The sequence below is a fragment of the Elephantulus edwardii genome, unplaced genomic scaffold, assembly GCF_000299155.1.
Source record: "Elephantulus edwardii isolate Elephantulus edwardi_28Jun2011 unplaced genomic scaffold, EleEdw1.0 scaffold00006, whole genome shotgun sequence".
NCBI lineage: Eukaryota > Metazoa > Chordata > Mammalia > Macroscelidea > Macroscelididae > Elephantulus > Elephantulus edwardii.
In genome coordinates, this window is record NW_006399756.1 from 25392741 (window position 1) to 25406642 (window position 13902).

General features: G+C 43.6%; 1 protein-coding gene across 1 annotated transcript in view; it reads right to left on the reverse strand.

The window, feature by feature from the left end:
* SORCS3 (sortilin-related VPS10 domain containing receptor 3) overlaps window positions 1–13902 on the reverse strand; it is an 839716-nt gene that overhangs the window by 118594 nt on the left and 707220 nt on the right. Inside the window, exons 10-11 of the mRNA XM_006879952.1 lie at window positions 4683–4829; window positions 2632–2734 (exon numbers count right to left, since the gene is read on the reverse strand). Coding sequence (XP_006880014.1) covers window positions 2632–2734; window positions 4683–4829 — 250 coding nt within the window. The remainder of the gene's footprint in view (window positions 1–2631; window positions 2735–4682; window positions 4830–13902) is intronic.

The following is a 13902-nucleotide window of genomic DNA, read 5'->3' on the forward strand; positions in this document are numbered from 1 at the left end:
AGTCAATGAAACACAGAATGACATTCCTTTGGTACTCCTTGCTTTCAGCCAAGAGCCATCTGACATTAGCTATAAGCTGTGCCATTTCCTTTGTGTATTCGCTGGTAGCGTCTGAGGCTGTGTTGGTACTTTACATTCATTCCTGCATTTATTTCTGTATTTTTACCACGTTAATCCTATTATTCCCACTTAATCAACAAACCCAAGAAAATGCCGAGCAGTTCACTCCTGCAGGAACATGGCCTCGCTATACAGGAAGCATCCAAAATGATGTCGTCAATGACCATCTGCCAGAGTTGCTTCAATTTCAGCTTACGGTTGACATGAGTCACAGGCGACTCGATGCATGTACCAATGACAAGGAGAAGCAGCTCCCGAGTTGGGCCGTGGACCCACAAAGGCTAGAGAATGTGGGGATTACCCCTCAAACCTTGAAACTGTCACTGAGTCTTCCCTCACTGATCCCTGGCCTGGGTTTTCTGAGTGTGGTGGTGGTGGTGTGTAGAGTCAGAACTGACCTGTAGCTGAGCCTCTGGTGGGCTTTCAGAAGCAAGTTAATCGCACAGGAGGAGATTGTCCGCTTTTCTCCCATAGGGCAGCTGGTGGCCTTGAACCGCACGCCTTTGGGATTGCAGCGCAGCTTCTTGTATAGCTGGTGTGAAATATGGTGGATCCTACTGATAGAGGGTTGAGAGCAGTTGACCAGAAGGCAGCACGGGCAGTCAGTCTGACTGCAGTGGTTGGTCACTCACTCAGTAACTGATATGGAGTCAGTCCCAGGTCTTAGCGACTCTCCCCTGCATTTCTGAGGCTGTAAATTGCCGTGGGGCTCACTTTCCATCCGTATCCCTCGGAGCTGGTGGTGGATTTGAACCACTGCCTTTGGCTTAGCAGCACAACCTGCTAGGGTGACTACGTCATGAGAGCACCCTGACTGGTCACTGATGCTGTTTAAAAATTCACACAATTATGGCGAGCTCTGGTGGCCTAGTGGCAAGAAGCTGCAACTGCAATCTCAGAGATGCACGGTTCGAATCCACCAGATGCTCTGCTGGAGACGGAGGAACAATCTCCTCCTGTACTAGTCAGATCTGATTTGATGGTACACACAAAAAATAATGAAATAAAGTAAATTTTAAAAAAATTCACACAATTAAAAGCCTGAAAAAGGGATATGGCAAGAAACAAACTCTTATACGTTATTGGTGGGACTGTAAAATGGCACAACCATTCTGGGAGGCAGTTTGATGCTTCCTCAAACCACTGAACATAGAAATTCCATATGACCCAGCTATTCCACTACTTGGAATATCCCCTGAGAATATGAGAACTGAGACACAAACTGAGATTTGTACACCAATGTTCATAGCAGCATTATTCACCATCGCAAGAACATGGAAACAGTCCAAATGTCCAACCACAATGAATGGATTGAGAAATTATGGTACATTCACACAATAGGATACTATGCAGCATGCAGGACCAATAACTTTGTAAATTATTACCTAACTTGGGAGGGACTGGACAGCATTATGCTGAGTGAACTAACTCAGCCCCACAAGGATAAATATTGTATAAAACCACTATTGTAGAATGAGTATAAGGATCCAGGAGGGGTGAGAGAGGCTGGAAGCAGAGGGATGTGGATGTGCAGGGGGAGGGGAGAGTAATCATTGGGTTGTACAATTTGATGGGGGGGAGTGAGGGAAATTAGAAGATTTTGTTTAAATTTGTATTACAATTCTGTAAATAAACTAGTAGGGGGGAAAAAGCCTAAAAAAGAAGAAAACCAAGTATACAGGAACAGTCACTGTGGTCAACTCTAGGATCTGGAGCTAAAGGGGGAAAACACACCTCTTCTAGAAGTCACTGTGAATTTATCTGCTCTCATTTGGGGGGGGGGGAGGGGTGCGGAAAGGCTGCCTAACACCGGGGTTCTAAGATTAGAAGCTTGCCTCGCTTTATATCACCAATGTATTCCTGAAAAGGTGTATGCAAATCAAGTGCATGCAAATCAGAGCACATGTCCCCAGAGACTTTAATTTTCATTTCTGGGTTGCTTTATCTTCACTTCTGATTGATGTGCAGTGGACAATGGTTCCAACAATGCCACCTTAAGTTTTTCTGTCCTTTCCCCAGGCTTGTAGCCAAGTGGTTAATCATGTGTAAACAAACCTTTACATGCACCAGAGACCTCCTGATTAAAAACAGCTCTGGGGAGGAAAGCTTTGCAAAGAGCCCTCAGTGTAAAGAGAAAGTGACCCCGACTTCTATTTGGTGAGCTGGCAAGTTCATACAGCATGTTTTCAGAAGGAGAGGGTTCCCCATTACAAATCATCTTTTCCATCAGTCAGTTTACATTCAGAGGAACGCTGGCCTTTTGTTAAACCCCAGAGCCTGTTCTGTGACTGTGTGGGTGGTGCATTAATTCAGAAGCCACCAATGTTGGCAGAGTCTGAACTTAGGATCAACGCAAAGCTTTCAGGGACCCACGGACTCCACATATTTTCTGTGGACAGCACCTGCCACTTTAATTTCATGCTCAAATGGGTGCATGCTCCAATAATACGCCAGGAACTTATTCCAGAAGCCCCCCCCATGAGGAAGAAGCCCAGAGAAACCCTTCCTCACCTGTCGCCACCACAAGTCCTGGGGCTGTCTCCTTGCTAGAAATTCTTCCCGAGGAATATGGATTTTCAGAGATCTGCAAATGCAGGTGTAAGGAGCAGAAGGGCTAAAACGAGAAGAGAAGAGCATCAATCCAGGAAACCCTGAAATGTGCCCCAGTCCCACCAGTGAGGACTGTTCAGCGCTCAGAAGCAGCAAGGTGTAAGGTGACGAGTCACAGAGTTCATTACGGGCCGAGAGGATCTCTACTGAGACAGTACAACCATTCCCAGCTTCCCAGCAGCTGCTCTGAGGACCACTAATAAGCCTACTCTATCCTCCATTCCCAATCGTACGTCTTCCACTCTCTCCCTCACTCTCACCCCATTCGGCCAACGGTCAGCTCACAGTCTGCCTTATGAAGATTCCCTACTCTTTCTCTGTCCCAGCCCAACACTCTTATTCAACACTCATCGCCCTCCTGTATTTCACCTTGCAATTCAGCAGGTATCAACTATGCTTTCTGAAACACCAGAGATAAGGAGCCTTGGTAGTCTAGTGGTAAGAAGCTGTGCTGCAATCCCAAACGCACATGGTTCAAATTCACCCACTGCTTCAAGGGAGGGGGCAATCTTCTCCCACGTGATTTACTGCCTCTTGAAAATTTGCTGTAGGGTGAGCTAAGGGTTGCTTCCAACTCAATGGTACACAACAACAACAAGTAGGCAGGGACGGAAGAGGGGAAATTAAGGACAAGAGTCTTTAGGTCCTTGACTCTTCTATCTGACAATCTCCATTTCTCTATGTTTAATGCATTGGTTTTCACCATTTCTCTATGTTTAATGCATTGGTTTTCGTTTATACTCTCTTAGAATATTTAAAATCACTGTTCTAAAACTTATGTAAGTTCATATTATTTAACTTCTTTTTTTCCCCTTAGGATTTAGGGCTTTCTTAAAAGGAGGTCTGGACTCACAGAAATATTAGATAGTAAATAAATATGTCATCTTACATAGTAAATAAAATGTTACATGTTGTGTTGTTGTTGTTGTTGATTGCCTTCTAGTCAAGCACAACTCGTAGTAACCCTATGAACAAAAGGCCTGAAGGCTCTCTACAAGTATGGACATTTCAAACTTCATAGAGTTTCCAGAGGCATGTTATTTAAGAAGTGGATGCCACTCTTGCTGTGTTAGTAAATAAAAATGGAATGTTACATAGTAAACAAAAAGAAAAGATCCTGCTGTGACCAGCCACTCAAGACAAGCAGTCATCAGTCTCTGAGCTTCCTAGCACCCAAAGCAAAAAGAGGAAAAGGGTTTTAGCCTGAAAACTGCCAAGAGGAAAGGCCCTCCTCAGTCCTGGTGCCTGGGTTTTAGCATACTGTGTGGAGCAAATCTTTGTGAATGTAGTGATAAAAGATAACGATGGGCTAAAAGAAAGCCCGGAATATAAATACTCTTTATGGAACTTTCAAATAATGTAATATGTAGATTTCCATTGAAGGGACAATGAGATTATGAGTTGTGCTGTTACCTTTCTTCCGGCCTCATCTGAAGCTGCACCCTGGGGTGGGCTGAAGGATGGAGAGGTAGGGATGGCATCTTGTACAAGTTCGGGTCCTCTACAGTGTCTACCATGCTGATTTGATGCAGCAGGGACCCTGGCGGTGCAGACAGATTAAGCAACTGCCCTGCTGGACGCAGGACCTGACCAGCCTTCTAAAGCAGTCCTGCTCACCTGGACCTCTGACATGCAGTGATCACACTGTGAGATCACTGGGTAACAGGTGTGTTACTGTTACTGAGTTCCATCCTTCATTCTTAACACATAAAGTTCTCTAACGTATCTATTTCTAAACCTTAAATACAGCTGGGGGCTTACTGAATTCTTAGGAAAAGCCTAGGAGACGAAGTAACCCCAATTAGTGTGGCAGCATGTGCTGGGACCCATGTGCTAGGGGTTGTGGGAAATTCCTGGATAAAATTAAATGACCCTTTGACAGACACAAGCCCGGGACATGACATCCCCAGGTTACCAGCCTGTTCTGTGAATTTTTAACTCCAGCAACTGACCAGCAGGCAGTGTACTGGGCTCCCTCTCAGGTCCACATCCGGGGCTTGCAGCAGGCGCCAATCACGGCCCTTGTTGTATGTGATGTAGGTCTTCACCTGCTCATCCACCTTCTTGTTTGCCAGGAATATCCCTTTGATACCTGCTACCTAGGAAAAAGGGTGAGAGATGGGGAACCATGGTTGGTGGCCAAAAAGCCTGTAACCTTAAAGAAGCCCTTTCCTACCAGTCTTCCCGAGGTGGTGAGGAGAACAAATAAACAAGCAAAGACAAAGAGAAGAAATATGTGGAGAATGCTACATGCCCCAAGCAAAGGGGGGGGGGGAGACCCACTCCCACACGTTACATACACACTCTGCCATTTGTTTGTCCCTCTCACATGGATTTGTCTTCCTACCAAATCTCACCCTAAGAACCTTAACCTGATTTAATGATCAGTTCTTTCTCCTTAACAATTTAAGGAGCTACCCTGCCAGACGGTATGTGCTTTTTTTGAAGATACTTGTAGAAAACCTGTCAAGGCCTCAAAGGGTAATAATCCTTCATGTCTGAAGTCCCGGTAACACAACTGGTAAATTTTAGGGACAGATAACACAGCGAGGGGGCACAGCACTGCTCTCTGTCTACACTCCCAACTTGCTGTCTGACCTTCAATAACTCACTCATTGTCCTTGGGTCTCAGCCAAAGGCTACTCGGACACAGGCCGAATGAAGCCTGTCTTTCCCTCTTTTCTTCAGTTGGCGGGTAAAGGAGACATGACATGATGCAGAGAGCACTAGCCAGGATCCCCAGTTTACTGGGATTTGCATGCCTTTGATATTTTAAAGGGAGAAGAGGGTCACCACAAAACAAGCAGCCAGGGGATTAGAAGAGATTTCTCATCCAGAAGGGTTCCTGGCTGAGCAAGGATCCATCCCAAACGGATTCCACTCAGGACACACTGAGCATTGAGAAGGGACATTAGGATGGTGCCTCACATCAAAGGCCCATCCCTTCAAATTCCACCGAAGTTCCAGCGTGTTCCAAAGTGGCAATGTAACCCAAACTCTTTAAATACATAGAAACAAAAGCATGAGTGGAAGGTCTTCTGGAAATGCCTCTGATATCTCAACATTTTCATCCATTCTCCTTGGAGTATGTCTGAGTCAGCAAAGCACCCACGTGGGAGGGAATTTCACAAAAGAGAACGTTCAAAAAATGTTTTAAATTGATGAAATAAGCTTTCTTTTCTAGTGTGGTTTTTTTTCTTTTTCAAGTAGACCATCGGTCTCTGAAAGACCAATAAAAAAAAAATTTTAAAACCCCAACCAACTCAAAATATAGACAGAGGGTGTCAAGTATATAGAATTACCTGGGAAGGACAGCATCAGAATCTGACAAATGGCCAACAATGACATTGAGTAGATTACTAACTTAAACCCAGTGGAAGGGAGGGAAAGAAGCCACGATCGGAAGACAGCAGTGGTGCTGAAAGCCAATGCCTGTGTCAGAAATACTACCACCTCAGATGCTCTCCCAGAGCTTGTGAGATCCTCAAATCATCTGTCTTTAAAACTAACTGGAAAGATGTGTGCCTTAAACCTCATTCCCAATCATTCTCAAGGTAGAAGATCTCGTATCTCCAGACTTCCTGCCTGGAAGGCCTATCGGTTTTCTCTATGACCCTAAAACAGAGCTCTCCTCCCAGGGTAGTCCCAGGAGAGCTGTGCTCTTAACCCAAGAGTAGCTCCCCTCTGGCTGTTCAAATCTACCAACTGCTTGACGAGAAGCAGCCAGCCTCCTTCCAAACACCTGCTGGAGGATCGGCTATGCGTGGCTTCCGACTCGACGCCAATGACTTGAGCGGAGTCGATGGCCACAGAGCTGGTGTAATTTCTGCATAAGCACTAATGATAGACTCCGCTAAGCTAGCTGGCCCCTCTCTAGCATGTCCTCCAGAGCCTTGTTAGCCTCTTTTGGGAAGAAAATAAGACTTGGGTCAAACTCTGTGCTCATGATTCATTCGTGTGGTTTCTGCCACCCCAGCTCCCTGTCTTCTCATCAGAGACTTTCCTGCTTTGAATCCCCACCTCTTGTGCCTCTGGGAATGGCATGCTCACCAGACGAGATGAGTATTACTAGGTTTCCCTCTGACGGCTCCACCCCTCCAATAGGCATGTCCTGTGTCCCATCCAGGAGCAAAGTCACCGGAATGGGGACTAAAGAGCTGACGGAAGAAGAGGTTACCAGGGAAGTCCACCTCCCACTATGGAGACATTTCTCCTGCTGTTTCACGTAACACCACAGCAGTCGCTGTCTCCAGCCTGAACACTTAGTCTCCATTTGTACTGGGATAGTTCAGAGCCCTGACATTATTACAAAATTGCTTCTTGGCTTCATGTCTTACATAAATGGATTATAAGTTTAGAGAGCACTCTGCCTTTGTGTACCCTAAGCTGACAGCTTTCAAAACCTTTTGACTGCAACAAGCAAGAAGTGTGCTTATGCTAGTAGGCCACACCTACGTGCGCACATAGGGCATGTGTGTAGATACGTAGATCTACATGACAGCCTCATGATATGAAATGCTATGTTCTCTTATGATATGTCATATGGAAGAGTTAGAAAATGAGACATACATTTTAACTCTTCTTCATCCAAGAAGATTCTCTGATAGACATGAAACAGCCTTCTTCCTTCTGTTGTTTGCGATTAGAAGCACGGTGCTGATGCTGCTTCTACTTCCAGTAGCCCGGAGAGAAGGGCACCAGCATGGGACGGAGCCCATCTGAGACGGTGGGGTCAAGCGTTAGCCTGCATGCCCCATTTTCCCTCTGGGAATCAATCTGAGGTTCAGAGGGAGCCTGACAGCTGGCCCCTTGGCAGAGCATGGAGTCCAGGTGGTATGGGCATCTGTTGCTCACCTTCCTGGGACCTGGGGATATGGAGGCCAAGGGCCTGCTGGGAAAAGCAATTACCATGGTCTGCCTTGGGCTGTCCCCAAAACCCAACCTGTGGTGAGGGCCTGTGAAAGGTCAAATGGGGACAAAAGTCCTTGTGAAGTCTAGGAGCAGCTGTCGACCTGCCCAAGGCGCAGAAAGAGGTCATGGCGAAGCTGGGGCTGAGAGGAGACATTAGGTACAAGGGAAACATGGACATATCACTGAAAAGTCAGAGACAGGACACTGAAGATGGCTCAGGGCGCCATAGATCTGCTATGGACTGAATTGAGTCTCCCAATTTAAAGTCTGGAAGCAGGAGTGGCATCCAATTCCAAAACAGCTTGCCTCCAGAAACTCTATGAACTTGGAGAAACGATGAAAGTTATACAAGCATTCTGGTCCTTGATTCATAGGGTCCCTATGAGTCGTCCACAACTAGACCTCACTTAACAACAACAATATCCTAACTCAGGGAGGATTTGTAAGGGAGGAATGTATTATAATCCTAAAGGAGCTCTGGTGGCCTAGTGGTAAGGATCTGCCCTGCAATCCTAAAGATACAAGGTTCAAATCCACTGGTTTCCACAGGAGAAGGTTGGGCAGTCTCTTCCCTTGTAATCACAATTACTGCCTCTGGAAAAGACTCCAGGGCATTTAACAACAAATTCTAACCTCTATGTTTGGATTTTAATCCCATTTGGAAATGGGTTGTCTTTGTTATGTTAATGAGACAGGATTAGGGTAGAATGTGTTTAGAGCCCATCTCTTTTGCGTATAAATAACGTGAGCAAGCAGAGATGGGATAAGATAGACGCCCAGCCACATGAAGAAACAGGAAGGCTGCTGAAAAGACACTGGCTAATCATCTCCTAGAACCCTGCCCTGAATTTGGACTTGTAGCCTCTGGAACTATAAGAAAATGACTTTCTGTGTGGGTACTTCTGTTTTAGCAACACTAAATAATTATGACAACATCTCAGTATAGTGAACTCAAAATAATTGGTTCTTAGGAAAACACAAGTTAAAATCACAGTCAGATAGCACTTCCCACCTAACAGACTGGCTAACCACACCTGCATGCACACTATACACACTGAGGGGGCACACAGCGACCGTACTAAGTGTCCCTGAAGACATGGACCAGCCGAACCTTCTTTATATTGCGGATGGCTATGTAAAATGGCACAGCCACCTGGGAAGAAGTTTTAGAGTTTATTTTATAAGTGAAATGTCTATTTACATTTGACTCGGAAAGACAACTGCTAGGTATTTGCCTATAAGAAGCTAAATGTATGTTTATGTTAATATGCATTGCAGCTCTATTCATAATCACACGAAACTGGAAAGAACTTATACGGCCCTCAAACCAAGGAATGAGTAAAGCTGTCACACCCACAGAAGGGATCAGTATCTTTATTGCCTTCGAGTCAATTCTGACTCATAGGAGTTTCAAGATGTAATTTGTTAGGCTGCGAGCTGAAAGGTTGGCAGTTTGAATCTGCCGGCCACTTAGAAGGAGTAAGATGGACAGTCTCCTTCTGCAAAGATGTGTGGCCTCAGAAATATGACGAAGAGATTCATGAGATAGAACGAGCTAGAAGGCAGTGGGGGGGGGGGAGATCTTTCTAAAGGCAGGGCACCATGATGTTCTTTGATGGGCTGTTTGAACTACTAACAGCTTAATACTTAATCACTGCACTACTTAGGCTCTTTAATGGAGCATCGCCTAGCAGTCTTAAGGAACAAGGTATCAATAGTATGGATAAACCTCAAGTGTACTATGTTAAGTGAAAAATGCCAGACTCACAAAACGACCTACAGCATTAAGGCGTTCGTGACATTCTAGAAAAGGCAAGACTAGAGAGGAGACTCAGATCTGTTCGTAAGTAGACAGAGGAGGAGTCACTTAAAAAGAGCGGGATCCCAGGGACTCTTTGGGGGATGGGAACTGCTCTATTGTGGTCAGTGGTCGTGGTGGGAGCTACACAATTTCCCATAGCCATCAACATTCACAGAAATGTCTGCTGGGAAAGAGCAAATTTTAATGTCTAAAACAATATTATCTAGGAACTTAAAACAATACTCTTTAAAAAACATGAAAAAGAGTACAGTGGGATGAGCATAGCTTTTCAGTCAAGCAGACATGATTTCAAACGTGGCTGTTACTTACTACAGGTGTGACCTGGGCCAAGCAACCAAATTCACCGGATCTCAGTAATTACATGGGTACAGTGGGGAAGGACACCTGTGCCAGGGAGGTACTGCGGTAAATAAATAAGAAAAAGGCATGAAATGTAGGTGGTATGACCGTGAAACTGAGTTAGAAATTTACTGAATTTTAGCTAATTTAAGTTTAAAATGGACACTGGTTTCAGTCACTGGCAAACTTTTAAGCACGTTTGAAATAATTTGGGTATGTGAATAGGTTTCGTTTCTACATTGTACATTTTATAAAAGGCAAATATCAATGAAGGGGTTTTTTTTTTTGGTGAGAAGCAGAAATTGAGAAGCGGGATATGAAAATACATCTAAGATTTCACAGACTTAATTTAGAAAAAACACAAGCCATTAAAAATCGTCATTAGTAACTGCTAATTAGTAATTTTTTATATTGATGTGCTGATATGATATTTTGTATATTTTTGTTAAATACAGAATAACAAGGAATTTAACCTGTTTAATTTTGCTTTTAAAAAATGTGAGGAATAGAATATTTTAAATTACACATATGTATTCAAAACTACAAATTTAAACTCACTGCATGGATTTGAAACCAATACACAGTTGACCCTCCATTAAGATTCAGAAGCTGTAAATTATATATTTTATTGTGTTGTTGTGTACCATAGCATTGGAACCGATCCACAGCTGACCCTCCGGCGGGTTTTCATATGCAGTTAATCGCACAGGGGGAGACTGCCCATCCTTTTCCTGCAGAGCAGTTGGTGAATTCGAACCTCATGCCTTCTGGATTGCAGCGTAGCTTACTGCCACTAGGCCACCAGAGTTCCCTAAATATTATATTATTTACTTAAATCATAACATTGACTTAAAGAATCATATTGGTATACTGCTGTCATTATAAGTAGTTATTTGTAAGTAGTTACAAATTAGATGCTGAAGATCCAGGTAAGCACTCAATAAGAATTTGAGAAAGTGTTTCGACTGTGTAACTGTGGGTTGTGAGAGAGAATATTTGCTTTTTGATTTATCAGTAGACATCAATTACGAGAAAATATAGTTTATAGTTAGGGACATGATTAAACCACAATAAAGCTCTCTATGACAGAAGTGTCCTAAGAATTACTGTGTGTAGTGAGGGGGAAAAACCACAATAGATTGACTATTCCATAATAAATCACCCTAGGAGAATGTTTATTTCTCAGTGTTCTGTACCGAGGGGAACAACAGGCTCTCTTGCTCAAAGGAAGACTTCTGCTTCTGACTTCCTGAACTTCTAATTGGTAAACTCACTTTGCAAACTATAACAAACTACGCATTGTCAATACAAACCTCATCTCTGGACTGAGATTCTGACATGCTAAAGAAGATACATGTTTATCTGACCTGCTAGTATTATTTTATTCTCTAACTGTGTAGCTATATCCATGACAATAGCATACTTTGAGGCAAACGTAGAGGGGAACATGCCAGAAACCCTACAATCTATTTGCTTGCTAATGAAGCAAGTAATTTCTTTGGGGAGCTCTGGTGGTCTAGTGCTAAGCAGTCATGTCACCAACCCAAAGGCATGCAGTTCAAACCCACTAGCTGCTCTAGGGGAGAAAGACAGGCAATCTCCTCCAGTGCCATTTACTGCCTCTGAAAATGCAAGACCAGCTATGAGTCCTTTCCAACTTGACCGCACACACAAGAAGAAGTCTGGGGAGTTTAGTAATGTCACTCTCTACTGGTCACCAAAATATATTCATGCCAAGACCTGTACCGTGATTTTAATGAAAGTTTATAAAGAATTTGGGATTTCCATTCATTCATTGCTGCACATTTTCCTCCCAGCCCTCACTACCCCTCAGTTCGCTTTTCTCTTGGGGGAACAAAAGCTCTTTCATTGTTATACACTCCCCCACACCCCACCAGACCAATTTACTATGCAGCTCTTATTCTGGACTCTTGTCATTCCAATAATACTTAATAATTTATTCCTTTTATACAGTTCTCTCTCTCATCTGTTTCAATAATGTGTACATTATTTATACCCTCTTTTCTTAGTTACCCCCCTCCCCGTTAGTTCTGTTTTATAACAGTGACATTGTTGTTGTTGTTATGTGCCATCAAGTGGCTTGCGACTCATAGCGACCCTATGTATAAGAGCTCTAACCGCCGTTCTATCCTGTGCCAACCTCGCCATTTCAAATGCACTGATTCCCACCACTTCAGTCACAGAATCGATCCATCTCATCGAAGGTCTTCCTCTCCTGCGCCGCTCCTCCACTCTGCCAAACGTGATGTCCCTCTCCAAGAACCAGTCCCTCCTTGCAACAAGCCCAAAGTATGTCAGACGAAGCTTCAGAATCCTTGACTCCAAGGAACATTCTGGCTTCACCCTCTCCAGGACGAACGTGTTTGTTCTCCTAGCAGTCCATGGTCTATTTAACACTCTTCTCCAGCACCACAGCTCAAAGGCATACTGTCCAACTCTCTGATGCATAGCACATAATTGTGAAGACTATGGCCTGGATCAGGCACACCTGATATTTCATGAGTTCTTTGTTTTTCAGTGCTAAAAAGTATTCCACTGTGTGAATATACACAGCTTCTCTATCTATTTGTTTGCTGATGGGCACTCGGGTGGTTTCCAACTCTTTGTACTGTGAAAAAAGCAGCAATAAACATGGGTGTGCAAGTATGGTGAATTCTGAAACAAGGTCTCCCTTTCTTTGTCTCCTCTTGAGATAAGAGAAGCACATTTGAGATCTCCATTACAAAGAGGTCCATGTGCAAGATGGAGTGATAGGAAAGGAGCTTGAACTAGCTGTGGTCAGGTCACGCCAAGTCACACGTGGAAGTTACTTAAAGAGGTCTCTGATCTTCCAAACAAGAGAGAGCAGGAAGAGAAGACCACCAAACAACGCTAAATCAAGAGGCCCTTAGGATCTCTCTTCATCTCCAATGCTTCCTGCCTCAGGTACATCCTACCGTTTAAACCACAGTCTTTCCACAAAGCCAACCTCTTCACACTTTGTTATTAACTTGAGAAGGCTTTGTTTTCTTTTATATTTTTAAGCACATGATGCCACATCATGATTTACCTGCCACTGGCAACACCTCTCACAACCAATCATTACATGCAAAAACTTCCTGACAATAATCAAGGGTGAAGTTTGGTAATAAGTTTCCTTTAAATTGGCTATTAGCAGAAAAGTCAATTTCATCTCTTTGATGTCATCATGTTTACTTTGCATATAGTAAAACAAGGGTTCTTAAGCTGGAGAAAAAGAATATACAGTTACAAATTACCCTCCGAGAGGGGACTATATCATGCAAGTGATCATCATTGACTAGGTATGCAGACATGAAAGAGAAAGAATTGCAAAAGATCAGACCACGGAATCAACATTCAGTTCTTCAGTTAGTACCCTACTAGTATTTTTATGATCCTCAACCCAGTCACGCGATCTCTCTGCCTTCTCTTTGCGTCTCAGGCTAGGGCTCCATTGAGTTTGCTTTTCTTCCTCCCTCTAGAAATTCACCCTTTAAACCAACTCATTTATACACGTCTCTCAAATCCTTCCGGTTTTAATTAATCTTCCTTTTCCATGTTCCCACACATGGGAGGCTCACATCTCTGATACAGGTTAGACTGCAGGAACTACCGTCATCAGGCCAGGTTTACTTTCCAGTAAACCAAGTCTCAAGGCCTGGCCTCCAAAACACTGAACAAAGTACATCCAATAAAGGTGTACAAATTTAGCCTATTAATGTGAAAACTTACTGGTTTTCCCACATGCAGTTTTCAAGGGCATTCAGAATTCGCAAAAATTTTCTCTTCACTAAGTAGCCATATTATACTTTTTTGGTGTCATAGTTGGTATCATACCAAACGATACCAATGAAACAGTTTTAGTTTCCATAGGGCTCTACAGTGAAGAAGGTTAAAGTCTCAAGACACTGAGAAATAAATATATTGAGGTGTCATCTCCAAGTCATAGAATGTATTTATTTCTATGGGCAACTGTACATTGTTGTTGTTGTTGTTGTTATGTGCTGTCGAGTTGTTTCCGACTCATAGCGACCCTATGCACAACAGCTCTAAACCCTGCTCTATCCTGCGCCAACTGC